Source organism: Bombus vosnesenskii, unplaced genomic scaffold (assembly GCF_011952255.1).
Source record: "Bombus vosnesenskii isolate JDL3184/JDL3185 unplaced genomic scaffold, Bvos_JDL3184-5_v1.1 scf7180000013304, whole genome shotgun sequence".
NCBI lineage: Eukaryota > Metazoa > Arthropoda > Insecta > Hymenoptera > Apidae > Bombus > Bombus vosnesenskii.
This window is the reverse complement of record NW_022882953.1, coordinates 3,098,885-3,120,893: the sequence shown is the minus strand read 5'-3', so window position 1 is coordinate 3,120,893 and position 22,009 is coordinate 3,098,885. Positions and strand designations below refer to the sequence as shown.

At 41.4% G+C, this 22,009-nt stretch overlaps 1 protein-coding gene across 4 annotated transcripts in view; it reads right to left on the bottom strand.

Annotated features, from left to right (window-relative positions):
* Positions 1-45: 45 nt before the first annotated feature.
* Positions 46-22,009, bottom strand: part of LOC117234404 (protein groucho-like) — a 172,069-nt gene continuing 150,105 nt past the window's right edge. For 3 of the 4 annotated variants that reach the window (XM_033495562.1, XM_033495560.1, XM_033495563.1), the window contains 6 exons: positions 6,763-6,885; positions 6,402-6,684; positions 5,685-5,940; positions 4,745-5,020; positions 3,279-3,882; positions 46-2,754 (listed from right to left, as the gene is read on the bottom strand). In XM_033495562.1, coding sequence (XP_033351453.1) covers positions 2,647-2,754; positions 3,279-3,882; positions 4,745-5,020; positions 5,685-5,940; positions 6,402-6,684; positions 6,763-6,885 — 1,650 coding nt within the window. In that variant the 3' untranslated portion in view covers positions 46-2,646. The remainder of the gene's footprint in view (positions 2,755-3,278; positions 3,883-4,744; positions 5,021-5,684; positions 5,941-6,401; positions 6,685-6,762; positions 6,886-22,009) is intronic. The other variant, XM_033495561.1, reaches the window with a different exon arrangement.

Sequence of the window (22,009 nt, the reverse complement as noted above, 5' to 3'; positions counted from 1 at the left end):
GAAAGCAATAATGGAAGGATCAGTGATAATAAAACTTCACACATATGTATATAGATATAGATGATTTAATTGTCGAAAGAAACAATCTTCGCGTAGCTATAGGAACAACATGAACTGTGCTTGGAAAGGATTAACACTTGTCTTTTGTTTTTTCTTGTTCTGGCTGGAAACGCATATTTCTCATCGCTTTCGTACACACGGAGTGCAAATTACGAGCACGGAGACACAAGCCAATGAAACGCGGGGCAGAGAACTGTTTAGTTTTTCTTTTTAAATTGCGGATATCGAATCACGATTTCGCTCTGTTCTTCCTAGTGCATCTGTGTGTATGTGTGTATGCAACTGTTTGCGGGTATGCGTAATTAGTCACTGTAAAAGAATATCGATTCTGTACAAGTTAATCCATTAAAGAGATAATTAACTATTGAGTCTTCTTGAGGTATCGTTGTTTCTATTGGTCTATCATCGGAGCTGTGCTCGTCGAAAATCTATCTGTTTTTTACACATCTTTTTCCTTCTATTTTCTCTATGTTTTTTCTATATCTTTTTTTTTTTCATTTTTGCAACGTATAATTCGTATTAATTTTTTTAATTTTTTTATTCTCGCGGCAGTATACAGCGTCGATTCTACGACGATCACAGCGAATGTAAAACGTGTGTTGTCTTCCTGTAACAAAATATAAATCTCCATTATGCATCCCCTGCTTTTACCGTTGAATATCCGAATAATAATTACCTAGTACCCTATCAATTTTATACGCCGTTCTCACAGGCATCGAAGAAATCGTTAACCGCGTGTACGTGGCGCAATTTTATTTTCTTTTACTTTTGATATCGCTATCAGTCACAATGTACGTGTGTCTCTCGTTGATCGAGCCGTTAACAAATTAAACCTATGTGATAGCCGTGTGCGACACTCACAAAAATATTCTCGCATGAACATCTCATGAAGAAACGTATCTAACAGCGTAAGTAGCCCACATGATCCTATTCGTGAATACGAATAATAGCGTTGATGCCTCGTAATGGCAGTAATGATACGCGTTCATGAGAACCTTTTTAATGTTTATGTTTCATTCTTCTAAAGAATCTTAATCTTCATTGGGTACGTTTAAATTTTTTTATGCAAGTGTAAAACTATAATTCCTTCGCAAACGGTACAATAAGTAAAGTACATCGTACATAGTTCACCATGTATATCCAATCATAGAGATTCAAAACCGGTAAAATAGATCATTACAAGTAGATTAGTAGAATATACAGTTCATTATTAGAACAATGATCACATTTTATTTTAACATGTAATAGCACTAAAATTCTTTATAGTAAAACGTAAATAAATTGATTCGATAAATAATTTTCCTCTAAAAATTGGTTTGAGATCCAATGCGAACGAGATACGATGTATTATAAATTTGTGCCCCGTGAAGGATACAGCGATTTTTTTTTTTTTTTTTTTGGTACTGATATCAATTACAGTGCGATGGGAAACTCTTTTCTGTTTGTTCTACGCGTATTTTTCACAGAAAATGAGTGAAGAGATCAAACGTACTGTTGTTTTTCTGTCAGCCTGCTTTCGTGCCTTTCACAATTTCTCACAGTTACCGCAGAACATATAGTTACGAATGGTAGCTGTAATACCGACATATAGAACAGCAACGAAAGAACGAAAATATTCGTAACTGAACTTTCTATATGAGTACAAATTTTGGGGATACGCTCTTTTTTTTTTCCTTTTACACACTCTTCCTCGTAATGGAAATGTCCAGGATCGCGCAAGAAACCCAGCTTCCTTTACACATTTTAGCACGATCGAAATTACATCGATTCGATCTCTACGTTCTCTATCCTCGGATTAAAACGTTCTTGCTTCTACATTGTTGTGTGTTCAGTATATTTATGTAAAATTCTGTAACACGACACACACATTCCTACTTTGACCGGTCTACACCTTAGATCGTGGTTTGCTTCGTACATACAGTTCTTTCTTTCTTTCTCAGGCATCTCAGTTCGTTCTTTCGTAGACCATACTAAAGCACGAGGACATCACGCGCGGTGAAAATGCCAATAAAACATTTCACTTTGCATCTCTCACAATCGCATGAACTTTTTATCGTAAAATTCTATATTACATTAGTAACATATTACACAAGGGACTTCTCGCCTCGAAGTCGAACACGCGGACCACAATCATCCGAGCGAACATTATCACGCATAAAAGTCCCATTCATCATATTTTCTTAGCGTATTTATAACATATGTACTATACAATCTTAAATACCTAAAACGTTCTGCCACCTTTATATATATTTATATCTATATAATGTAACTTCAGTTCGGCTCGCAGCTTCCTCTGGTCTTTCTCTTTCTCTCTCTCTCATGTAACACGGAAGCCGCTGCGCGTGATTCAAATTTAACAAATATAACACACGCTAACGTATCATTCGTCGATTCACAAAAGAACTGTTTCTTTTTCTCAAAATACACTTTGCAGAGTGCATACTCTTATATTTCGTGCAATTCTTGAAATAGGCTTCTTCCACTTTTTCTTGTCTTTAAGCTTGTTTCTTCTACGCATCGATGTTATAAAACCATAACACATTTGACAATATTCAGTATTTTTAAATGTATCGTCCAGTTGGCTGTTCAGTATATCACTTCATATACTGTTGCTTTCTTATCGCCCGATCCAGTCACGATATACTTGTCGTCCGTAGAAATATCGCAACTGAGCACCGACGAGGACTCCTTCGACTGTAACATCAAATTTATTTTATTATTAGGCGAAATTGGAAATTATTTTATTATTATTAGATTTCGACTATATGCATACAATAACAGTATGCGAATTATACTGCAATTGATTGGAGATGACTTAAGTCAACAAAGGGGAAAGTATATCAGTTTGTTTTTTAAATTTGTCATAATTTATATATAGTACAGGCTACGATATAACGAGGTCGCAAAATGTTACGTTAAAAAATTCACAGAAATACTGATACGTAAGGACTTGAGACTCTGGATATATGAAGAAGTTTCTAATACATCATAATATATTATATTCTTCCTCATTTTCCGGTTTGTTGATATAGCAATCAATATCTGCAACAAATCTGCAAACGTCGTTGTTCTAACTTTTCGTTTATTTTATTGTGCTAAATTTATTGTTCGAAAAATCAGAATATATGATTGAAATTTAATTAAATTCAGTCAACTACCCCATCATAACGTACCCTATATCACATCCAGTGGAATAGAGATGGATTATCAAGTTTTACCTGGAATATTGAGGCACCGTATGGTGTACGCCACGCGTTCAGTAAATTATCCTTGCCAGTTGAGACGAACCACTTGCCGCAGGTAGCGAAACGTAAAGAAAGTACACAAGACTCGTGTAAATGTAGCTGATATTTGTCCGGTTTCGTGGCGTGCAAGACTTCAACATTTGAATTCTCCATTCCTACTGCCAACCATTCGCCAGTGGGGCAGTAACCAAGTGAGAATATTTGCGACGTAAAATCGTGCTGTTGAAGTTGCCTGCCTTCCCGAAGATCCCACGAGCGCACGGTATTGTCTAATCCTCCGGTCCACAGTTTCGAACCATCCGCGGAGATGTCGATGCAGGATGCACCATCCGTGTGACCTTGGAATTGTCTGAGCAAAGACTGGTTCTGTATATCCCAGACAGCGATGTTACCATCGCTGCAACAGCTGAAGCAGACTTTCGAGTCCGGCGAAATTGCCAAAGCATAACACGCTGGCGCATTCGACGTCAATTCAGCTTTGATCCTTGGTGTTGGACTCGCCAGATCCCAGATGCTCAGGTTGCTTGCTTCGCCACCTACGATGAGTGTCCTTCCATCTGGTAGTAGTTTCACCGATCTGTTTGTCAAAAGAGAAAGCGGTATCAGTTTACGGAATAGAATAATTAAAAGCTGTTTGCTTTTTACTTTGGATATTTATTATTCAAAGTGTTTATCAATCATTATTTGATATTTATTATTTGATTTGTTTAATATATTAAACGCCATGTAGGTCATCGAAATCCGACGAATTTCTGTTCAAGCTGTTCATGTTTCTGCACGTAGAAAATAAACAATGCTACATACATACAGTTTAAATGGAATATCAGTGAAAAGCAGCGCGATACGTAGTGTTTATATTTTAAGTACATTTGAAATATACATCATGGAAATTATCTGAAGGCAAAGATTGCAAAACAAATATTAACATTCATCTATTTATACGACCAACGATTACCAATTCAATTTTTCATGAATAAGTTATCATGCTCATATACATTTCTATTATATCTCTGTTTCTAATTCCGGCTTCTAACACGTTAAATAAATACAGTAGCAAGCAGTAAGCTTAAGAATGAAAATAATCACACGTTACGTCAATCGAAATTAATGTAATTAATTAACGATGTCTATCGCTAGCACAGAACACAGTTGCAAATTTGTTAAGAGCAATCCTCGATACGTCGAATTGCAAAGCAATTAACGCTCAAAGTCAAGATAAGATGCTGTCTCGTCGTTTCAAACTAGCTAAGTGACTGAACTAGCGTGTTTCTCGAAAGGTCGAAATTACACATATCGTGATTCGGTAAACGAGACCGCAATGACGTTCGTAGAGGCGGAAGGGCAGATGCTAATCAGAATTTATTCAGCGGCGAATCTCGCGTTTGCCAGACAGCGTGGAAAGTTAATACGACGTTGTGCGAACGTAACGTTTAACCAACCTGATGTAGTTGTCTCGTTGCAGGCAATCAAGCTGCGAAACGTGTTTCGCGCTACCGCTGCCGCCCTGATTGATGTCCCAGACCTTGACGCATCCTTTGCCACCAGTGTAAACGTATTTAGTCGGATTCGAGATCGTTACCGCGCACACCACCTCGCCGTGTGTCAGGGTATTTATCTGGCGCGCATGACGCGGTATTCCTTGTCCAATTAGAGCATCGTGAGGGAATGGAACCGGCTGCATCTGGCCTTCACTCGATACGTGGAAACTGTACGCACTGTAAGACAAAGGAATTTTACGCTCGTTATTCCTCGTAATTGCGGTACTTGGGATTTTCTTGATGGACGAGCTCCGTGATTTTCAATGACTCTGTTTGTTCCTCTAGTTATATGTGATTGAAGCTATGATTAATGGCGCTGATGGATGAATCGTGTAGCCGGTTAGATCGATAGAAGATGTGGATTATTTAATAATTGCTAATTGTGTAGGTCGTAGGTAATTGGTGTGCAGAAAATATAGTACGGTGATTATCTAATAACCGCTAGTTGCACAGTTGATACGAAGGAAATACTGCACGATTAGGTAAGATTGAATACTGTCTATTAAGTCAAGATTATTCATTCGTCAGTATCCATTTTCAAATCTTTGACAACTGTCTTTTACTCTTATTATTAGTTTAAATATACACTTTCGTCCATAAGTCACGGATCGGTAATTTTAAAGACAAGCTACAATAAAATATGTATAAATAATATAGGACAGTAAATAACTTCATTTTGCAATTACAAGGTCAATTTGTACGTGCTTTAAGCGTACTGAGCAAACGTACCATAACTTATAGAGGATAGTGTAAATACTTTCTCTTCGAAATTTATCGATGGAAATGAACGTGTTAGAGTCGTGAAGGAAGAAATTCATCAAGACCGGAGGAAAGCACTTACGGTTTGCCACCGGGTACACCGAGAGGTCCAAGAGGTGCCCTCATGCTTCCGTGAGGATCGTAGAGTTGCTGAAGAGGCGGTCTTGCGGGATATCCATTCAGGGCCGAAGGATAACCCAGCACGTCCACATGAGGTCCTGCGGGTGGATGATGTGGCGGCGGATAGTGTGGCGGATAAGGGCCGACCGCCGAAGCCGAGACCAGTGGTTTGCTGGAACTCGATGGTTTCAGACCACCGGAGCCGGAGCTGCTACCACCTGTCGACCATACATTTATCGTCAGACTTGCCAAGTATTTTCCATCAACTTGATTGATACGAAAATTCCGAATACTAGCGAATTAATGCAAACGAGAACGAAAATTATCGCGTTTATATGAAACTCACAGAATTATTTGCGAATTTTTGAAAGTAACGAAATTAATAGTAACGAAACGTTCGAACACCAGCGATAAAGAGATTAACACTTTATTCTTATAAACGATTTTATTGTTACGAAACATATCTCTAAGAAAAAGCGAAAATACTTTAGACAATCGTAACAACAATAACGAAGAAAAATTCCTGAACATAGTATTATTACTACAACACCGTACTGAATGAGATTTTTACATTGATCTTCTCATTACATATTATCATGCTCATAATCATTTCAAATTATATACACGCTTGGAATTATCAGAAAAATAATATAATGAAACAAAAAAGTAGATAACAAACCCGCAGACGTGGGTGTGACAGGTTTCGAGATCGGTGTGGTGGGTTTTTCTCGTTCCTCCATCTTTTTAGCCGAAGGTGTGCTCGCGTTGCTGCTGGTACCACTCCTCGGCGACGGTGGTGGCACTTCTTTCTTAACCTGGCTGCTCAAAGGCACCGAAGATGGACCGAGTTTGTCAAGGCCATTCTCCCTAGGAGACGCTGTGCCATTCGCCGTTGGACTCGTTGGCCCTTCGCTGGCATCGTCTACCACCAAGTCCTGGTCGCTCTTTTCACCATCGCTTTGCTATCGGGGAAAACGTGTACGGCTTTAATAAGGTATACTATTGGTCAGAGAGCATGGAGAACCATCCTAGATACCTACATGGCCTATGTCTTTATCTTGCTCCTTTTTCATCTTCTTTAATGGCAGGTGATCGTGATGCTGGGGATCGGGTGATCGCGGCCTACTGTATTTTTCGCGTTCCGCTGGCGATATCGAACTTCTCTGGAACAACGTAAGCAAAGAATACATTAAGAGGACCAGACAAACGCATGAAACGAAATTTTATTCTATTATTAGCAAGTGGGTATATTGATCTTTGTACGTTTTTATGTTGATAGTAATCGAAGATAACGTTTACATCTGAGAACTTGAAATGACTTTGATCGCTAATCTCACGACTTTGATACTACCATAATCTTCAAGACACTTTGATTACCATTGTCAAGACCTCGATGACCCGCGTGATTTTCGAATAATCTCAACGAGAAATAACGGCAACTTGTTAATTCTTTATAATTAATGTATCAATTAGTATAGTACTTCAAAATTTGTTTAGGCTTGTACTAATCATATCGCAAGTACATCTTGTGTGCGATATTTATTAAATATAAAATTAAGAACTTCTTTGCTAACAAACGAAGAACAGTCATCGCCAACAGTCAATTTTTAGATCGCTCTAAGATTACTATTTTGTTAATCCACACGTCAGATTTATCATAAATACAACTTGTATTGCCACTCCAATATCTGAAACCAATTTCTGTAACTCAAACACAGCAGGGGCAAATATTTTCCCGTACACTTTTATCGAATCCATCAAATCGTCTCTGTGATATCATCAATCGTTTATCAGAGACCGCAAATATTGCGGTATAAAAGATACGCTGTCATGTTAGATATCCATCGAAACGCGCATCTGCCGGAAGACGTTCTTTCCCGGAGAAGAGCAACCAGAGTGAAGGAAGCCGTAAAACGAGCGTCAAGATCTATCACGAGAAGTCATTCCAAGATTATATACAATTCGCCTCCAAATCTCATCAATTTCGTTGAAGATTTTGACAGACGGGCATTCTTCGTTTCGGCAGAGAGATTACGAAAAGCTTAAACCGTTTCCTCTGTCTCACGATTAAATAAAATATTTGCCCGTCGATGCACCGAGGGGCAATTGAATTACGCGCCTCTGCCTCCATCAATTTCTTGCTTCGTCGTCGTGAAGAAGCAACAGAGAAAATAATACAGAAAAATCATCGACACGGCTGAAACGGCGTTAGCCGTGAAAATGTAGACGAAAAATATTTATTTATCTCGTAGACGGTTCGTGAAATGCTCCTATATTCCTTTCTTTGTTCTACTTAGAATTTCTGGTTAATAAAATTTTGGATTTATCGATGCTTGCAAGGATTTTTCTGATATACTTCTGTAACGTGTTACGAACATTAACTTCAGTTAATTGATTAATTGAGTAGTAAATATAATACGATTAATTCAACGTTTTTGAAATGTTAGATGATTTTAATGAATACAAGTTTGAGTTAAGTATAGTAAAATTGACAATAAATGAAAAACAATGTGCAGTAAGAAAACAATGTTTCGATATAAATATAATAATACTCGATGACGTGAGAAAATTGGATTATTTAACAGGTAACATGCACTCACAATCATTGTTCCAAATCGTCTTTAACGATCAATTCTAATTCTAGATAAATTATACACTTATCAAATACCATCATTTCGAGTAATAATGTCAACTGAACGGTATTCTCCATTAAAATAATTATTTACATTTTTTCCTCAAACGAACGAAATTATTTCTACCAAAGCAACGATCAAGAACAATTACAATAATTAAACGATTAAAACAGATTCGTCGAAGCTTAAAAAAAAATTAGAAAAATTTCTCTTCTTTCTTAAAGTGTCCACGAAAACAATCCTCGTGGTGACATTTTTCAACTACCCAACTTCACCGATAAGAAGTCGAACAAAGAATGCGATTTAGATAAATTCACGCTTCTCTCTGCTCCACTATTGCGTGCCTATTAATTCTCAGACCTATCTTCTCCCTCTGTTCGACATTTCTCCCCTATAGAATAGAGACGATAACAGTCTAGAGGGTTGCGCGTGAATGCGCGCCGAAAATGTCTCTGGGAAACGGAGACGCCAATACCATCGAGAGATACGAAGGTCCCGAAAGGCGTCGAAGATATTATCGACAGGAAGTTTTACGAGCGACAGTTTTGTCGTCGATACGGCGACGTCTCTCTTTACCGTCCCTCTTCATCCACGTAAGCGACCGTGAGCCTTTTTCCCCTGATAACTTTTCTGTCCCCATCCGGAGCAACACCGTAAACTACCCTCTCTCGCGGCCTCTCTCGACCCCGAAGTAAATCTCCTCTTCTCAATTACCCTTCGTCTCTCATCCACTGCCACCTCTGGCTCGGTCCATTACCCCGACGCCCCGGTATCATCCTTTCCGAGCATCGTCCGCGTCCATAGGACTCGTGCGTTGCCTAAAAGGAAATGAAATAGGGCGACTCTGCAGTGATTTAGGAAGCCACTAGATGGCTGCTTCTTTTTCGAGGGATTCGCGTGTGGTTGACTTTACGAGGGGAATGCAGAGAATGATTAAATTCAACGGAAGGGGATAATTAAATTTACACGGGCTGATAATTGTATTGGTAAGTTATTATTGTCGAGTAGGATGAAATTTACTTTGTGGATCTTTGACATTATAAAGTTATACGTTTAATATGTGGAATGGGGAGAAATAATTAAATTTGACCAGTGTGATAATTATTGAAAGGTTATTATTATTGAGTAGGACGAGGCGTTTTTGGAATTTGTTACGCGAACCCTTGCAATTATGTATATTATACTAGTAGCAGGAAGTAATTAAATTTGTTCGGCATAATCGACTATCGATTAGGATGAAATGTTTTTGATATCTGCTTTGTGCATCTTTGATATTATCAAAGTTATACGTTTAATGTTTGAAGTGGGAAGAAATAATTAAATCCGTGCAACGTGATAATAGGTCATTAATATCGAGTAGGATAGAATTTGTCATGTAGATCTTTGTAATTAGGAACGTACACCTATGTTTAATACATCTAAACAAATAGAATACACGGCACAGTAATGAGCAACATGTCCATAGATTCATCAGAACTCGTTCAAATTTCAATTGGGAAAACAATTCCAGGTAAGCAGATACGAGTGGCGTTTCTCAGATAATATCGGGACGAATAAAAGGCGTGTTTCTGGCACGCGGCGAAGACAATCGGGGCGACATCGAAAAATTCAGCTTGACGAAGCTTCCAGCCGGAGACTAGTCGGTTCACTCGATAAAAAGGGGGCGAAGGCTGAGTGGCCATGCGAAAGAGAACGAATTCCCTGGAAAGATGCAAGAAAACACGCACACGGCCGCGTTCGAACGACTTCTCAAAGGAAGGAATCCCCAGAGGAGCCGTATTATGTGCTTCTCGCTCGACTTTTCTAGAACGAAAGCAGCTAAAGTGGGATCCGTTTCCACTCTCGCAGGGCAAAACGAGATACCGTACCTCTCCTCGTTACCACGTAATGGTCAGTCACTATTTATCCGGCCAGGAGCCAGGAGAGTCGGTCCGGTTACAACTGTCGCGTTCCTAGAAAGGAAAGCGTTCGTCGAGAGACAAGAGCTGTGTATATGTCTCTCAGCTCGTTCCTTTTCCTGGATAAATCGACGGTAGAAGAAAATATACACACACAGAGCGTAGAGAAGAAAAGGAGACTTCGACTGCTTGGATATTTCCAAGAACGATCCTTGCTATTCTTTCTCGAAGGAAGAAGAACGGAAGAGATATTGCGAGAAGAATACAGAGAGGCGAGGCATTATCATAAAAATGCGAGGAATCTCGAAGATCTTGGATTTATGTCGGAACGGAGATGGTTAGCTCGAGATAAGTTTCGTAGAATTGGGAGTAACAGTCCTCACGCGGATAAAGGAACCCCTGTATGAATCGTCGTAGTCCAAGTTTCGACGTGTCATAGAATTTTTATGTGGCTGTTGGCCTTTTTTCGCGAACAACTGGTTCGCCTCTATCTCGGAAAATCGACTATGTACACTTTTGCCTTCTAGACATGGTGAAACGATGTTCCGAACGTACGTCGATCGTTTCGTGTAACACGTCTAGCAATGGATGTTCGAGTCTCTTCCGTTATTTACATTTGATACGTGTTTTTCTTTCTACTTATGCTTCGTCGAAAGCACGCAAGGTAGACGTGCGAATGCCGGCTTCGGTTACCAGACACATCGTGTACACGTTTCAACCGGAGCCACTTTTTCCCTTGCACAATACGTTCGATTCCCGGCGGTGTATTCAGCGGCCTTATCTACCCCGGTGCAAACGCATCGTTTTCCTTCTCGCCATTGAAATACCGAAAGCACTCGATGCTCTGTCACGAGAGAAGCTTCCTCTCTCCCTGCTATTTCTCACCTCCTGCCACGTACCGTCCTCGCGCGCCGAGTACACGGTATTCTCCGGTGCGAGCGTGTACGTGTGTACACGGAGCGGCAGTCCAACCTTCATTCGCGTAAGTTTACTTACACCTAGCCCGTCGGGATCGTACGGCGGCAGCAGCCTTTCCGGTAAAGAGGGTTCGCGCCACGATCAATATAGGGGGGCCGCGTACCTCTCAAAGGGGTGGCCTGAAAAGGAGTGAGAAGCGGAAAGACGTGGGGGAGAGGGCCGTTGGGTACACCGTAGATATATAGACTTTGTAGTGTTAGGGACGACTTGGTCTGCTGGCAGGCAACTTGGCAAGCAGCAGCCAACAGCAGAACCAGGAGCCAGGCACCGAGAAGGTGCAACCAGAGAGACAGGGACGATGTGGTGGCAGTTGCTGGAAGAGAAACAGAGAGAGCGAGTGTCGACAAGGGAAGGGAAAGAGGAAGTTCGGTGGTGTGCGTGGTATTGGGGTTGGTGGTCGGGGCTATGAAGGTGGTAAGTGAGTGAGCGACTCCTTCACCACGGCGCCTCGTCTCAACCCAACTACCGTCACCCATACCATCGAACCAGTCCCCGACCTTACGGATATATCCCAAGCCACCGACTACCTCATCCTCCCACGCCTGTGCTCCTTCCTTCCTCCTTCCTTTCTGTCCTCCCTCTACTCGGCAAGTAGTCTCCTTACTACTCACCCTACCGGTATTCCACCTCAACCAACCCACGTTGCCTGTTTCCCTATTCCTCACTCCACCCTCGTCGTAGCCAGGACCCCGAGAGAGGAGGTTACGAACCGGAGTCGCGTCTCCTAAGACCCCGCAAACCCCAGTTGGTACAAGATTGCACCCAGAGGTTCTCAACCCGAGACGAGAACGAGGATCGTTGGAAAGCGACTCGTGGTTATCGACGTCGAAGAGTATACGCGGATCAAACGCTTTTTGGCGAATGACGACACGATCGTCGAATCGAATTATCGAGAGTCGTTGTATCGAAGGTAAATCTAGCGTGTGAAACCTTGACTGCGGAGTACGTAGTTATCTGTGAGAGGAGTGTGAGGCTTTTATTTTATCTAGCGAGAAAGTTTAGGAGCTAAGTAAGGAAGTTCCATCACATTGATTCTTATCGTATAGTTGAATAAATAAAATGATCGAGCAGTTCAAGCTTTCGTAGCCATTAACATAATCTTCGAGGTATCCATTTGAATTGCGCAATTGCATATACATTTAGCCACTGAACAAATCAAATCTTCTCTGAATTTCAATTTCGACTTCGAGAATAGAAATTATTCGGTGGGTAGTCACTTTATCCGTTAAACAATTTTTGATTCATTAAGGATCAGCAAGCTGTCTTTGATATTCTCGTCAGTACCATCGGTCCAGTATTTTAAGCAACAGCTACCAAGAATAATTCCAGCGAAGAATATCCCGTACACGATACAGGATTTCAATCATCTGAAAACCCGATCAGTCGTGATACAAGCTATTTTTTACCTTCGAACGTTCATTAATTTACTTATCGAAATCACGGTGGGCAATACGGACGAAGGAGATTCATCGAGAAGTTGACGCGCAGGTGTAATTTCGCCGGTTCCTGTGATTACATTGGACGGCGACCTCACTCGAGGATGCATGGAATTTTTAATGGCCCCGCCGGGAATACCTGGAACCGATTTCTGGAATCAACCACGTGTCACTGGGTCACCGCGTGCATCCATCATCGCCGCAATTAGTGAACGCGCGCACTTTTATTTCCGCCTGTGCTGTTCCATCCAAATGCTCGCTTCCGCTCTTTCTCGTTCGAGTCGAATCTGTTTTTCCACCCCTGCGCCCCTCTCTCTTTCTTCTTCCCTTTCCTCGTTTTCATGCTGCACTTCTTTTCTTCCTTTTTCCAACAACGTTTCGACCGTGAGAATCGTGCACCTGATAGGAGGAAAATGAGAAGCGAACCGCGCGATCGTTTTCCACTTTGTTGAAGCGAAAGAATCGCGCGTCGGCGGCGGTTTGAGAAATTTCATTTCGAGGCTGTGATTGCGCCGTTAGAAATATGGTGCTGGACGAATATTACGTGACCGATTACGCTCCTTCGTTTTTCCGGAGAAGGAGAGCGCGCAACTCTGGAGATTTTTATTTCTCAGCAGGTATTACATCGTCTTTCTTTATTAGCAATTTTTAATGGGCTATCTTTTTACCATTTGATAAAGCTACGTTAGGTTTGAATTGTCTATTTTCTTAATTAGCATATTATGTTTAATAGATGCAAACTATGAAAATTTAAGATCGCAACGCGTGTAGTTTATACATTTTTTTTCAAAATAGATAAATATTAATTCGGTTTATTTCTACCTTTTAGATTTCAACGATGATTCTCAAAGTTCCGTAAAAATCTTGATTACAAAACTTCGATCAAATTTTAAATTACATATATTTTTCGATTTGCAAATTTGAAGAGTTAGTTTATAAAAGAAAAGAGATGATAGAAAACGAGGGAAAGAATACTTTTGTAATCTCGTATCAAACTTTTAAAGAGAAAGATAAACTCAACGATAGTCTCATGAAAAGACTTGATAGAATAAAATAGGAACAGGAACGATTAGTGTGAAAATAAAAACTTCTTTTTTTTTTTATTGTATCAAATTGATTGCTCGCTATATACGCTGTTTTTAAGGTTGAAATTAGTTGCGAAACATTTTCGTAAGCTTCCCAAAGTCGACGCAAGTAAAAGTGCTTCCCTAAGAGGATTCAAAATTGCCCGATGCGCCTAAGTAGTTGCGAACATTTATTAGTCAGACAGCCGCTGTTTGACCAGTGGTACGCTCGAACTACGTTCGCTTACAGCGAGTAATTAATCGTTGGAAACAGTTCGCTCCTTTCCAACGTTCTATTTAGGAAATATACTCATGTTGAACAATTAACAATTACCACGATGTTTCTGAAATTTATCGAGATAAACAATTTTCAAATAAGATTCTACAATATACATATATATATATATATAGAAGATAAAATACCAACTTCTTTTTTATTTTAATTAAACGAATTCTATTAACCTGTTTCATTAAAATTTTCGCTTCCATCAGTTGATTAAAATTAATAATATCTCTGTATGAAATATTTTTCGATAAATCATTATCAAGCTGTTCGTTTTATCAAAACAACTGTTTTAATTAAATCAATCTTACCGATCTATTACGTTAAATCTATTTTCCCGCTATGTAATCGAATGTAATTGAAATCATCGATATTCTCGTATAATAAACGATTCTCATCATACACCGGATGTACCAGAAACAAGAAAACGTTTTCTGAAAAAGATATTAAACGTCAGCCTCCAATCACGTAAAGTGAATTAACTGCGCATTACCTCGAGATCCATCGTTTAGCAGAATCTTTATCTTACACCGCCCCGTGTCACGGACGTTCTCCGCCCCGTCTGTCGGCTACACGCGGGGAACGATGTCGCGAATCGTACAAAAATTCACGGCAGGATGATTTATAGGTACAACGTAAATATCGTGGCGCGCGTTCACTCTTCCCAGTCCCGAGCTTGTTTTTTCCTCTGTTTTCTCTCTGCTGGACCAATGCACAACATCGTACTCTCTTTTTCTCGTTTTCCGTCTCTTTCTCTCACTGTCACCCAACCCATTTCGTTCTTCCCCCCTCTCTACTAACCGTCCCTCATCGGCGGAGCCAGCAGCCCTGCGGTGGAATTTGCATTTTTAAATTAACTTGCCTCTGTTTGCAGCTATCTCGGCGCGACGCCGCCACCGTCGAGTCCGGGGCTTTACAATTTTATGCAACAACGCGCTTCGAGTGTCTCGCCACCACCCTCGACACGCTTTCTCTTTCTCTCTTCCCTCTTGCTTTCTGCCTATCCCCAGTTCACCACCCACTCAACTCACCCTCCTCTCTCTCTCTCTCTCCCTGTTGCACGCCTAACCCCTCTCGTGCCTCTTGCCCTTGTCCGCAAAAACCGTCCCCGGGTGATCGATATTATTGTTATCGTTATCGTTCGAACCGAGCTCGAAGCGGCTTCAGTTCCCATACTTCCCATTCACGTTACCGTTGCGGCCAATTACTTCTAACCACGACAGCGACGGTTTTACGGCGGTATATCGCTATCGCGAAAACGCCCACCGAAACGCAATATGCATCGAATCGGACCCGGTATTCCGGTTTTTCGTTGCGCCCGTTCCTTCGCGTCCGCGGGCTATCTCCGTTTTTCCCAATATTCCTTTTTTCATATCTTCTCTGTCTTTCTCGTTTTGTTTTCCTCTGTTTCGGTCGCGGTATACGACCGTTTTACTACGGGTAGAGAGCACACGTATTTCTCTATAGATACGCGCGCTTTTATTGAATACAGAAACCGCGACGATTGCCTTCTTTTTCCATTAGGCGACCATGGGAGAACGTGGGATCGCGGAAATTGACCTTAACCGACGATAGAACTCGGTGATATGCGCTTGCCTATAATCGCCGACAGGAGGGGCAGATATTTTTCGCAGATTGAATTTGTCTCGTCGATAACTAACTTTCTCGTGGCACGCGGTACTTGCCGAATTGCACATACGGTTTCGATTGGATCGTTGAAAAAATTGACTTGGAACCGGAGACTTGGTGAACGCGGAAATATTTATTCTGTGTATGAAAAACGACGAAGAAAATGAAATATATTATCTGTCAGAAGAGCTTCCGTCGCAAGATACAAATTTGATAGTGGCAATTACAAAATATATGAAATATCTGAACTGATAATAATAAGTTTCGATTGAATCGTCGAAAAAATTGTCTTGAAACCGTGGAAATCGTTTGTTGTATGTTCGAAAGGCAACGAAGAAAATGAAATATACTTATCGAAGGTATTTTTGTCATAAGAAAAAGACTCGATACTGCTAATTATAAGATTCATAAAACATACGAACTGATAATAATAACTTCGACGAGATCGTCGAAAACAACTGATTTCGAAGCGGTTGCATCGAACGTGCACGTGTTTGTTCTGTACACGAAAAACGACGAAGATAATGAGATATATCCGTCGAACGAATTTTTGTCGTAAAACGCTGTTAATTATAAAACGTTTGGAATACGCGAACTAGTAATAACAATTCTCCAATAGACGCGTAAACATCCGATCTAATTATCATCGTTATCGATCGCATCAAACGTATCGCTTTCGAAACGAGATACAAATTCCAATAAATATTCCGCCGCTATTCCTATATCGCTAAAACGTATTTGCTCCTCGAGACATTCCACGTCACCCGGCACACGAGTTGAGAGAGAGAGAGAGAGAGAGAGCGGATAGGAAATTGTCAGGAGACCGCAATATATCGTCGAAGAATACTCGGGCTCCATCGTCGAGACGTTGACGAGGTGCGAGGGTGGAAGAAGAACGCCAGATTTTCGCTGATTTTCGGAGCGACGCTGAGTGGTGCTTTACGAGATTTCTCAAGGACACGTCGTGTCGGAGGCCGGTAGAGTACTCTCGTTGCTCGATCGGAGCAGGAAATAGGGGGTGAAGAGCAGGGCGAAATAAAAAACATTGCTTATGACGAGAAAAATAAGAAACTAAAACGAATGAGGAAAAGAAGGATAAAAAGATTGGAACGGGATGGTAAACGAGGGAAGAACGGCGAAAGAAACGACAAAGGAATAAGGAGCATACAGAATAGCTTGCCATAAAGTGTCTTCGCGTTATCTGCGAACACAGAGCGAAGAAGGGGATGAGGAAACATTTTTATCGCTGCGTGAAACGTTGGATAGGGAAGTTTGGAGGACAGAGACGGAAGAAAGACATAGCTGGAACTTAGAGAGCGAACAAGCAGAAGCATCGAGGAGAGGGGACGAACTAGCAGGAAAATGGGGAGACAGTTCTGGTAATTGAAAAGCCAGTGGTGGATTACGATCGTCGCTTTATTTCGCGGGCTCTTCGGTGCCGGGCTTCTTCCCTATTATCTCGCCCGTTTCTTCAGCTGCTGCTCCCTTGCGTCGGCCTCCTTGTAACAAGAAAAACGACAGGGAATGAGAATCGGAAGGAGAAAGAGGCGGTGGAGTGTGCGTGGAATGGATCAGACAGAGAAACCGTCTAAGTGGTTAGGGATCGGGCTGCGACAAGGACGTGCCGTGGAACTAGAAAGAAATAGATAACAGAGAACCGCTGGATCGACTTCTATAAGAGCGTGAAAGTAAGAAACAGAGGAAAGAAGGACGAAGATCGTATATAGGAAAAATGAAAAAAATAAGGAGTGTAGAGGATAGAAGAAGAAAAGAGGAAGAAGATAGTAGAGAAGAAAAAGGTCGTACGCAAGAATGCCCGCGGAGAGGCGCATTCTCGCGCGATTACCAACGCGCGGTCCGTTGCGCCGTGCCGGCCTTAACGAATGGCTTCGTAAACCGTGGGCGCTTTAAGGTCATTACACAACGCAAAAAAGCCAGTTAATGGGCGTCCCGGTGGCGTGGCATCGGTAGGACCGACAGGAAGGTCAAACACAGAGATATCCAAGAGATAGAGAAGAGGATCGAAAGATGGTATAGAGAGAGGAGGAAGAAGACGATCAACCGACTGGCCGTCCCCGATCGAACCACTGATTTATAGTGGCCGTATATTCCAGCAGAAGGACGATAGAAGGAGACGAAAGAGAGAGAATCTGCTGCTATCGCGAGTTGTTAAACGCCGTACCCTTGCGGGACACGTACAGCTAACCCCTTTACTGAAACGGCCTCGAGATTGCGTGTAGGAATCTTGTTAACCGCTCGAGCTAGACCTATGATCCTGCCTACTTTCGATCTTACACGTGTTGCTGGTGTATAGCCGCGGTTGGCTATCGATAATAGCTGAATTATGGTCGAGGTGAAAATAGGCTAGCCGTATTTTCGATCCTACACCAGTTCCCAGCACAATGTACAGCGATATGCTCGATAAATATGGGCACCGAAGTGGACGAGGGGCCATACGTCGCGTAACACGGCGAGTGTATCGATAGCAGCGATCGAGACACGGCTCCTACGACGAACAACGTCTACCTCGAAGTCCTGCATTTAATGAGGGAATTTTGTGGAGTTTGGCCTGGTATAATCTGATTTTGCATCGATTAACCTTTGTAGAATGTTTCAAGTTTCTTTTGGTCGCTGAGACAAATCTCGTTATTACAATCTGCCTATCGAAAGAAACCGGTTTTAGATTTTCTAAATTATCAAATTACTAAAATTATTCATATGTAAAATTAATCTTAACTTTTACTAAGACAGACTTTTACTGAGTCAGAGTTATCGTATTCTTATATTCACAATGTTAATTTTAATTATATTCATTTATATATAATGCATTCGAACGTATATTTAAAGGCTGACGGTAGTTTTAACGTTAAAAAATACTACGACACAGTGTGGTGTAGTCAATCTCGTTGCCGCATGCATCGTTGTCAATGTACCTTTTCAGCAATCCGCTCGTTCCGGAACACTCTCCCTGCCACTTCCGGTCGCGAAAGGGGAGAAGATTCAGAAAGCAGAGCCTCGTCCAGAGAGCCGGACAATTATATTGTGAAATATATACGGAGACGTAATTACGGGGCGGTCGGAGAGCTCGGGTGGCCCTAGGCGGAGTTTTACGGCCGCCTCATTAAATTACGAACTAATTACCGGTCGGCGAATTATTAAAAAGCTTAGTCGGCCGTTAAACGTGCCGCGAGTCGTAAAAGAGGGGCTGCCACATTGGCGGACGCGTGTGCGTGCGTATATGTGCGTTAACCACGCCGCCCTCGAGACTTGATAGCCTGCCATCCGGCTCGAGAGCTCGCTATCCCTTAACTCGTTGGCAACGGGAAAAATTAATTTTCACCAAATCGATGTTCCTTAACTTTTAGAGCTGAAATCCTCGTTTTCAAAGTGAACCGCCTTCTCCCTTTCCCTTTTGCCTTCGGTCGATAACAGGTAGATCGAAAAAGGAAGCGAAATTGTTGCTGTTTTAAATATGAGTATTTTTAACGAGATTTTTAACGTCTCCTCCGTTTTCAGTATATTTGCAAGTTGAACGTTTTGGGAATAGAGATTATGTAGGTTGAATGAAATTAATAAATGAATAGTACCACAAGGGCTTACATGTTTTTAGTAATTGCAAACACGAAACATTTGACACCAGTCATTTCAACTGATTTGATAGTTCTTGTGTTAGATTTAGAAACATTAGACGTAAATTTTTATGCAATTGCGCGTGAACGAGATCAATTGTCTGAAACGACATCACTTACAAAGTATGAAATTAATGCATCAAATTTAGAATAATAAAGAAGTACATGAAGATGTTTATTTAAAAACATTAATATATACTACATAATCCGCGTATCATATAAAACCGAGCGATCTACGTGTAAACGTTCTAGGTGTTTAATTTTCATGAAAAATTCTTTAATCCCACACAATTGACATATCCTCATTAAAAGTGATGTACATACGTACATAGCATACTTGCACGAAACGAATCAACATCGAGCTTCAAGAGCCTCGTCTTCCCTTCCAAATAATCATCCCTGAAGACAAACACAACGAAGCTGCTCCATTAGCCAAAGTAAAGCAATTTCTACGCACGTGTAGTCACCGATTGCGGGCCACCTGGAAACCGACTTTCGAGGGCATTCATTTGAAAATCGTCTCGGACACGGTGTCTCGACGCGACTGTAAATCGCGTTCCAGTTGTTCGACGGAGTCCCGCGAGCCCTCGAAACGCGATCGTTGCGAGACGCGAGACGAATCGCGCGGATTATTCACGCCGCCCGCGGCGATCGCGCGGTTTCCAAGCTTTCGCGCCAACAGACGATACGAACAAAGAGAGAAGAGAGAGAGAGAGAGAGAGAGAAAAGAGAGTGTTTCTTGCTTTGGAATTAAATTAACCGCGCGCGCCCGCCTCGCGTCTGCGCGCAGCGCACGATGAATGGTTCGCGCGTAAATATCGGCGCGCACAGAGCGGAACGAACCGCGGGCCGAACGAATCGATCGTAAAAGAGCGAAACGAAGCGATTCGCTGTCGCGGCACTGTTGAAATTGCCCTCGGCCGCGCCTCTACACTATGGACGATCGCAGACAAGCCGCTGGGCCCCTTCTCTCCTTTCCAGCCGCTTCGAAGATACCCTTCTCGCCACGCTGAATCAATTTGAATTCTATTATTACCGCTATTGTTTCCGGTTCACTTTCCCCTCATCGAAACATTATCGCGGTCGTTTCGCACTGACGTTTCGTTCAGCTTATTGTTAGTATCGCCCGATCTACACGAGGCTTCGTGTTGTTTGATTTCTTGTTAAATCGACTGCTTTCTTTTAATGATCTCTTCTTTTCACTTTATAACAGTGATATAACGATAGTCTTTTTGGAGATTTTAGATAGGTGTTTTTTTTTAATGATTGAATTATTACCGTGGGTATTTTCTCGTCTTGATGTTTGCTTCTAACTTATTATGGCGTTAGGTTACGGCAACATTTCATTCCAAATGTTTTCTCAATCAATTTATTGAATATCTTTTTAACGTTCTGAGAACGGGTTCCGAAAATGTGTTTTGTATCTTTCTCGCGCTGTTTCTTTTTCTATTTGATGTTAGGTCCTGGGGAATCGTACGTAATTCGTGTGAGGTACATTTAGCTGTTTTTAATTAACGCGTATATTTCTTCATGAATTATTTTACGGGCTTTGATACTGATGGAGAATTCGATAGCGTTTAGTAAGATGTTTAGTAACTCGCGTTGATACTTAATTAAAATGATAAAGTTACGAGCCCCTTGAGAAAATAGGTGTATGCTTCGTAATAAATCATGAGAATGAAAGTGGAATCGAAAATTCATATCATTTTTCTCTATCATTATCTTCTATTACAAAATCTGCTTAAAATTATTTAGAAAATAAATAGTATTCTTTCGTAGAAGCTAATTCAAAAAAGTCACATTATAACCGAAGTATTATTACATAAAAACGTCTGAAACAGACATCTTCGGAGATAAATTAAAAACAAGTAAGACTAAATTAAATCGATTCTTTCGATTTATGCTTATCCGATCCTCTTAACCTACAATATCGTGTAAGAGACGTGGTATTGTCGATGTCATTGATTTATTATTCGCTTGCAAATAATAAAAACATCTTGCAAACTAAAATTAGTTGTACCTTTCACATGCATTTCCATATCAAAAGACACGTGCAATCTGCACAACTTGGAACGCTCAGGCGAACAGTGAAATGGCTCGACGTGTGATCGACCTTGTTGTTTATGGCACGCGCTATCGGAACTTAAATCGCAGAGCAAGAGGTTAAGCCCGGTGTATATTTTGTTACGGATTCGAGAACACCATGTGGTGTACTCGAAAAGAGGCGGCGAACGGTCGAACAGGAGAGAGTCTTCAAGGGATTTTTATCTCCGTATAAACAATCCTCTCAAGTGTCTCATAAAAACAGAACGCCGCTGTTACTTCTGTTTCTCGGGTTAACGAGAAAAGTGGCCATTAGCGGCTGGCTGCACGTTCCCCTCGTAGGTGGTGGTATTACATTGATTTCCATAACAAATGTTGGTGCAAAACCAGACGACGACGGCGTGATCAGCGTGAATAGCGAATTTAGCGGCGAGAGAACAGAGGGTGGCGCGAGCGAAGATCGAACAGAAGGATGGGCGGAAAGACGTTGAAGAGGTGGAACACGGGGATGGAGATAGGAGGCGGGAGAATGTCATTAAGGTAGCGTGATGTTTTTAATTAATTAATTCGTGGCAGCTACGGATTTAGCTTCTCATAAATTCCAGCGTGGTGCGTCGACCGCGAGAACGAGGGGATCGAGAAACCGTCGTTCTCCTAGGGACGATATAACGAAGGAGACGAGACGGAAGGAAAA